This window comes from Ananas comosus, linkage group 18 (genome assembly GCF_001540865.1).
Source record: "Ananas comosus cultivar F153 linkage group 18, ASM154086v1, whole genome shotgun sequence".
NCBI classification, from domain to species: domain Eukaryota; kingdom Viridiplantae; phylum Streptophyta; class Magnoliopsida; order Poales; family Bromeliaceae; genus Ananas; species Ananas comosus.
The window spans coordinates 8,185,992-8,193,623 of NC_033638.1; the positions used below are offsets into that span (position 1 = coordinate 8,185,992).

Below are 7,632 nucleotides of genomic sequence, written 5' to 3' on the forward strand. Positions count from 1 at the left end.
ATATCGTGAAGTGAGTTCAGGCCGAAATAATGGTTTATGACATATAATTTGCGTCGCAAATTACCTGTCACTCTAATGGCAAGTAATTTCATCGGCAGCGACTTGGACGAGACGAGTGGTGTCCTGTTTTGATCAATAGATTGTATGGTGAGCCCCGGCTTTTGGAGGAGATGAGTCCTGTTGAGCTGCTGCTTTCGCTGTGCGTAATGAAAATCTTTCTGAGCTGCTTCCAGTAGTGGGCTAAATCACATTACAGCTTTAATCACCCCAGTGTGTTGTGTCTTTGTACGATTTTTTTTTTTTTTTTTTGTTATTTTCGTATAATTGACTTGGATAGTAGGTTTGAAAGCAGGTGAAGTAGTAGCATGTTGATGTCTCGCCCTAGGAAGACACTCGGCTGAAATGCAATTTAATTAACAAGGTACTCGAGTTAGGGTTGCCGACCTTCATGGCCTGCTGCAGTGTGGTCGAGAAGAGCATTTGATTGATCTATTGACCGTTCATTTTCCACATCAAACTCACAGCTTAAAAAGCCTCCCCAAAGGGAGGGGCTGGCGTTGCTTTGTGCTACCATAGGTGCAGAGGTAAGATCAACAAAATATCGGAGCTTCTTCGCGAGAACAAACAACACGAAAAGTACCAAGTGAAGAACAGTGCAGCAGTAGTAACTTAGAGAGCAAATTCTTTAATTAGACAATACTGTTTAAATGCCTGCGTCCAGCACCTGGACAATTTACAGCAAAAGATAAAAAGGAGTCAAAAAAGAACTACACAGGCAACTACCCATCTTCAAAAGATTAGTTTATCAGTAAGATAATTAAGGGCTATGTCAATGGGAGAGCTCCACCCCCCACGACTTTTAAGTTGTTGTCGAGTCGTTACTGTTTACGTTAGTTACTATCAGAGAGCAAGTAAACACACTGCCTGCATGCATCTGGGTTAGTCTCACCAATATTATAGTAAGCTAAAGAGGCTGAGAACTCGTAGTTAGGAGGGTCAAGTTGGAGGAGATTGCAAAAGAGAGCCGACGGCAAACTATTTGACAAACCATTTGTGGGCTCCGGGATGAATGAGCCGTTCGAAGCAAGTTCGCCATCAGAGTCTTGCATAGAATGCTTCAACCTCTTTGCGGACGAACCAATCGGCAGTTCGGTACTGGCGATAGCTGCAATATCGTATCGACTTAGCTCGAAATTGGTGACAGCATTGGCCCCTCTGAATTTGATTGCGGCTACGTCATAGGCCTCGGCAGCTTCTTCTTCAGTGGCTGAAGAGGGGGGGAAAAACATTCTGTCAGTTGAGTTCCCTTAATAGATTATGCAGAATAAAGTGATTATCTTTAGGAGAGATTACTTCATTAAAAACCAATATTAAAATAAAATAACATAAAATAAAAATCTTACAGAGAAATCAAACAACAACTGGACAGAGCTAGGTTGAAAAACTCCCGAAACGAGATGAATCCGGGTTTAAATGGGATAAATTTATAGAAAAAGGTGGTAAGTAGGAGAGATGTAAATCAAACAACAATACCGTGTCGAGCGGCTCCAAATTTTAATTTAAACCAAGAAAAGTCTATCATGAAGCTGATGCGACATTTTTAGAAGGTGATGTAAAGAACATTAGAGAGACTACATTGTTACCAAATTCGTCGGGACTTCAGGGACCAAATTCGTAATCAACCCAATGTTTAAATATGTTTTTTATTTCATAACAAAGTAAAAATGTTAAAATTCAGTCCTGAGAACTTACCAAATGTTCCTAGGTAGAGATCCTTGTTACCTGCAACACGCCCTATTCTAGCTTGCCACCGTCCTTGTTGGTGATGCCTAACAAAACACAGCAAGCAATATCAGTAAAGCAAATCTCAGCATCACATATTCACAATTTCATCAAGTTTTTCACTGCTTAGCATGATATATATTGTATTTTTAGAACATCGTTCGATTTTGACCGTTCATTTTATGCCTATTTGACTTTATTATGATTTCAAAAAATTACGAAATTTATTTTTTATGAGTTTCAGATACTTTAGATCATATTTAACGGAGTGGATCATCGATTCGGAAGCTCCATCATCAAAAACAACTTATGAGTACGAAGGTCTTTATATTCATAAGAATATAGTAGCGCTACTCTCTCTCTCTCTCTCTCTCTCTCTCTCTCTCTCTCTCTATATATATATATATATATATATAAACTTACCTCGTTACACCTCTGTAAATAGAAGCGCCTCTTGAAAACCCGCTACTGTTTCTGCAAAGTTGCAACATAATTGTAGATAATGAGAAGCGAGTAATATTAACAAATTGCAGCTAGATTGCGGTGGATATATTGTAATTGTACCTTCTTAGTGAGGCTATAAATTCTTGCTTACTCATGTCCTTCATAACCTCAATCTCTTTGCTATAATTTTCTGCCTACATAAAAGAATTTCATTTCAAGCCATCAGAAATAGGTAAGAATAGGCCTAGGTCTGCTTGCTTATTATATCCAATAATAAATGCAAACAAGCTGTTTCCCCCCAAAAAAAAACAAAAACAAATTGCAAATAATTACTTACCCAAACATTTTCATAAAAAAGGTGACATGAAGCACACAAAATACAGCAAGTCCTCAAGGCTACAATATGGATGCATGACACTGGTGGAAACTGTGATAGAATTTGGCATTTAATAATGCCATGTCCTAAATGGGATTAGAATATAAGATAAGATAATTGGTCCCTTTGGATAGCGTGTAGGGCCTACCATTGTTATATACCTTGACAATATAGTTCGTACGTCGAGATTTGGCTCTCATATACTCTCAAAAGTGAGCATAACTTTACTCTTTGTCAAAGCGAGAAGCGTTTGCAAAAAGTACGTGGAAATCATTTGATAGATTTTAATGCACAAGGAAAAATGATTCGAAGAGATGCTAACATTTTATATTGTTAATCTACTAACATAAATGTGACAGAAAAAACACAACTAAACCAAAGAAAAGTATAAAAGAGAAGGAAATTTACCGGGAAATTAGTCACAGCACTAAGGCCCCAATATTTTAAAGCTGCAAGATCATATGCTCTTGCTGCCTTTTCTTCCTTGTCATAACCACCTACATCACTTTTGAAGGTTCAAAACATAATCTTGAAGAACTCAGAGATTGAAATCAAGTAATGGAATAGAAAAAGGAATGTGACATACCCAAGTAAACTGAAGAATAACCACAATCACGAACAAGAGGTTGACGTGCCCATGCAAAACAAACATCAGAAACCGTATTAGTTAAATATTTTCAAAAAATTTTACATAGAATACCAAAGAGTACTGTTACGTACTAGAGAGCAGATTAAAGAATCTCTATAAGTACAAACACATGCCTAATAATGATAATTATTTTGAGCCCAGAAGCGAAGTGTTGGGTATATTTTATGATTGTATACCTCGGAGAAAACCTTGATACGTTGGTTGAAGGTCTCACAGTACAATGTGGCTCGTATTGCACTTTTTATCATAGAATAATGTAGTTTACCACGATCAACAAATGAATCTCCCACCGACCGTCCCTAGAGCAAGTGGCAAAGGGCTTGGTGGTTGGTACCCGAAACTCAAGTTCGAATTCTAATTGATTCATATTTACAGCTAAGTTTATTTCTAAATGAAATAAACAAAGCGGGTAGCGTGCTACCTATCTCTCAAAAAAAAAACAAGTGAATCTCCCTTCTTTTTTTTTCCTCTTACATAGCAAATTAAGAGGCCAATTTACAATCATCACAATTAATTGAACTGTAAATGAATAAAATTGATATTTGTGTTTGTGTTAGAATAATGCTAACTAGGTCATATACAGCAGATGCACTCATCCTGTGCAGAGTGGAATTCAAACTCAAGAGGAAATCAACTACCTATTCTCAAATAGTTAACAAGTCATTTTTGCATGCATCTCACATTAGGTAAAAAAAAAAATCCACTAGCTATTATACGTTTAAAACTGACTTAATAATAAATTTTCAAGTACACTACTGCATATAAATAACAATATCTTGACTTATCAAAAAGATTAAAAAATCTTCGTTTCACAGATGTTACAACTATTTATCTTTAAACGCGGAAAGCACTAAAAAAAACATTATTTTTAATATTTATATTTAATATTTTCTTTACATCTGAATTTAGAATTTTTTAATAAGCCCAAAACATAGACTTAAATTAAACAATAAAAAATTAAACATAACCAGAAATCTGATGGAGTTTGATTTGGTATCTGTTACTCTAATACCATACTAAACTAACAAAAAATAATTATGTACTTCTGAAAATCTAAGCTACTAAAGAATAATATTTTTTACATAAATATTGATATTATCAAAATTATTTCTGATATTTCCAAAATAAAAAAATTAAATTATAATTAAATATAATGTACATGGTGTAACAATATTAAAACCAGCTTTGCTAGTATAAATATAAATATTCTTTTAAAATTAAAAATTCCACCATACGTGGTCAAAGGAAGGAACCAAGAGGAGCTATGAAGGACCTTGTGTCGTCACATTCAATCGACCCCAAATTTCGCCATCAATGACACTTTTCTATATATATATATATATATATATATATATATATAAAGCCAAAAGGCTTTTGTGACGAGACCATCCGGATCCCCTTAATCCCGAGATTGAAATCAACATCGAATCAGGTCTTTTTAAAATTAAAAATCACACCAGACGATCCGGGCTCATAATAACCATTTCCTATCAATATGGATATTTGCACACGGAGTACACACCTTCTATAGCCCTACGTAAAAAAGATTTTTACGTACAACCTCAACTACGGAAATCTCATATACGGACTACTGATGAGATAGATAAATGAGAAACAAACGCCACATGACTCCTATAAGGCATTTATACATAAACACGAAAGACCAATATTTTATATTTATATATATATATATATATATAAAAGACAAAGAAAGACATCCGACTTATGGAAAGGTAACATAACATTGCTCAACACATACGTTTTTGTAGATATGTTTACACGTGGGCGCTAATTTGGTTCTCGAGATGTAAACTTTATAAATTATTAATATTGTAACAAATGTATATGACCATTAGTGGTGGCAGGAGGACTCTATCTCTTCAGTTTTCTCTCTCTCTCTCTCTCTCTCTCTCTCTCTCTCTCTCTGTATATACCAAAAGTGGCGGCATGAAATGGGAGGAGACATTGTACCCGAGAGAAGTACGCAAATTATACCATTTCATCAAATCAGCCAGATCTCAATCCTTTCAATTTTCAAAGCATGATAGAGAGAGAGAGAGAGAGAGGCGAGAGAAGAGGAGATCGTTGGAACCGCTTTTTAAAGGAGAGGTTACTTTGTTTACCCAGCCCCCACTGAATACGACGTAGCAAAACAGAAAGGCCAGGAAAAAAAAAAAAAGAATTGCCTCTGTACCTGCGAGGTAGGGCTAGCTATAATTCTCGTGCATATAATGCTGCTCTTTACGGATATAACGATTCCTACACTACGGATTTTGTAGACGATGTAAATTTCGACTCTTACACGGTGCGATAACTACTGCATGGTTTCTAAACAGAAAAGTTAATTACAAGGAAACAACGTTGCTCTCTAGAACCTAGTTACGTACCTTATAGTGCATATATAGAAAATATATGATAATTATTTTAATCATCCTTTTTAAAATCAATAATAATAAATTACTTCATATTACTCTCTTATAAATGGAAAAAAGTAGGAGAAATTTATAAGTCCAGGAAAAAAAAAAATTATAGAACCTCATAAAATAATTATTTATTTCTAAAGATTTAAATGGCCAAATTTCATTATTAATTTTTTTTTTTTTTTTTTGAAAGATAGATAATATGCTACCAACTTTGCAAACTTAGTTAAAAATATAAATTAACTAGAATTTGAACTTAAAACCAATCAACAAGTTCTTTACCGCAACAAGTTCTTTACCGCTTGCGCTTAGGCCTTAGAGGCCGTATGTATTAGTATCTTATATTCAAGGCATCGTTCCATCAAATCCTACTATCTCCTCCCAATATATAGTAAGTACGCCTAAGACAAGCCTCTCTATATATTTTTTCGAGTATCCCAGTAATTTTTTAAAAAGAATTTCAAAATCTAGATCTGATTTTTGAGGAAGATATTAACTATCTATTCTAAACATCTCGTGCACCGAAATTTTAGTATTACAGCCTTAATCCACTGAAGTCAAGAGTGATTTATTAAGTGTAAACAATGAAAGGAGACAAAAGGAAAATAATTAAGCAGTATTTATTAAGTTGTCGTTTGTTTATTATTATTATTATTTAATTTTTTTTAAAATTAATTTTACATAATTTAAGATAGTAGTGTTTTTTTTTTTTTTTGGTAGCGATTGGTTAGTCGATAACAATTTATTCAGAAAAAAAAACGATGCGATCTATTTCACTCATTTTCTTTAATAAACTTTAAAATATAAAGTAACTTAGTTTTAAATTTAAAATATTGGGTATCAATTATTAAGTGTCATGATGATTAAAATAATAATTTTAAATAAATATTTTAGAGGTATTAAAAAGTATAAGGAATCAGTCATTCTCTTTTATACCATTTTCTATAAATATTTTATTTGAAAAGAAATTAAAAATATGTTGTAATGCCAAATGCGCCGAATAACTCTTGGATAATAATAATAAATAATAATAAATAAATAAATAAAAAGCTGGTGTCGCACGTGCGTGTATACGTTACCTTGCCTCCCCTTCCGCTTCTGGCCCTCCCTCCTGCACGTGTTATCCCACAGGTGCGCCTCGTACCGCCCCGTCCACCTGTGCCTGCACGTGTAAAGCGCACAACGAACTCTATCACACGTCACCCACCCCTCATGTACTTAAATTAATTATTAATAATAGTGATTAATTAATAGTTAATACCCTTCATGATTATATCAATTAGCCCCTCAATCACCTCATTAATTAAGCTTAAATTTAAATCCCTTTGATTCTTCTCATAACCATACCTCGTTACTCCTCTGTACACCGACGTCCTCTGCACCGACCCCATCCCCACCCTCCTCTCCTCCTCCTCCTCCTCCCCCCTCGGCGGCGGCGGCGGCGCCGACGAGCCCGGAGCTCCGATTAGGGTTTCGGTGCTCGGATCCAAAGGCTCCGGCGCCGATCCTTCACCGTCGCCGACGACGATCGCCTCCATCTTCGTCGCCTGAGGTAGGAGCTGGTCGTAGCGTTGGTATGGCGCGGGGGCGGCGAGGGAGGGGTCGATTTGATCGTAGGAGCAAGGTCGGAGTAGCATTTCCATGGTGGGGAAGGGGACCGAGAACCAGGTGTTCGTCGGGGCCATGGATCGATCGATCCTGTAGGAATCGCGATCGATCGAGGGTTTAGGGTTTCGATCACGGGAGAGAACAAGGTAGGGATTGAGGAGGAGATGGGAATGGGGATCGAACCTGGTGGGATGAGTCCCCCTTTTGCTCTTACTTTGGGAGAGAGAGAGAGAGAGAGAAAGGGAGAGGAGAGTGGGAATTAATGGAGACGAGAGCGGCTCCCCTTCAATTTATACTACAGCGAAGAGAGTGACGCGGAGGATGTTAGCGACCTGAAATGACGAAAATGCCCT

General features: G+C 36.2%; 1 protein-coding gene across 2 annotated transcripts; it reads right to left on the bottom strand.

The window, feature by feature from the left end:
* Positions 739 to 7,522, bottom strand: LOC109724396 (AP2-like ethylene-responsive transcription factor AIL7). Of its 2 annotated transcripts, XM_020253213.1 has the most exons (9): positions 7,463 to 7,522; positions 7,019 to 7,369; positions 6,751 to 6,833; positions 3,189 to 3,197; positions 3,011 to 3,099; positions 2,347 to 2,420; positions 2,206 to 2,256; positions 1,753 to 1,829; positions 739 to 1,267 (listed from the first exon to the last, which is right to left on the bottom strand). In XM_020253213.1, the coding sequence occupies exons 2-9, from the start codon at positions 7,354 to 7,356 to the stop codon at positions 891 to 893; spliced, it is 1,098 nt and encodes a 365-aa protein (XP_020108802.1). In that variant the 5' UTR covers positions 7,357 to 7,369; positions 7,463 to 7,522; the 3' UTR covers positions 739 to 890. The 2 variants fall into 2 exon arrangements, with proteins under 2 accessions (XP_020108802.1, XP_020108801.1); XM_020253212.1 differs by having other exon boundaries at positions 7,019 to 7,510.

What these genes read in the sequence shown, in the direction of transcription:
- LOC109724396 (XM_020253213.1), bottom strand. Translation starts at nt 7,356, where the DNA reads ATGGCCCCGACGAACACCTGGTTCTCGGTCCCCTTCCCCACCATGGAA. An exon ending in GTGTACAGAGGAGTAACGAG is followed by an intron (nt 6,834 to 7,018) that starts GTATGGTTATGA and finishes TTACACGTGCAG; the next exon opens with GCACAGGTGGACGGGGCGGT. An exon ending in GTGCTGTGACTAATTTCCCG is followed by an intron (nt 2,421 to 3,010) that starts GTAAATTTCCTT and finishes TCTTTTATGTAG; the next exon opens with GCAGAAAATTATAGCAAAGA.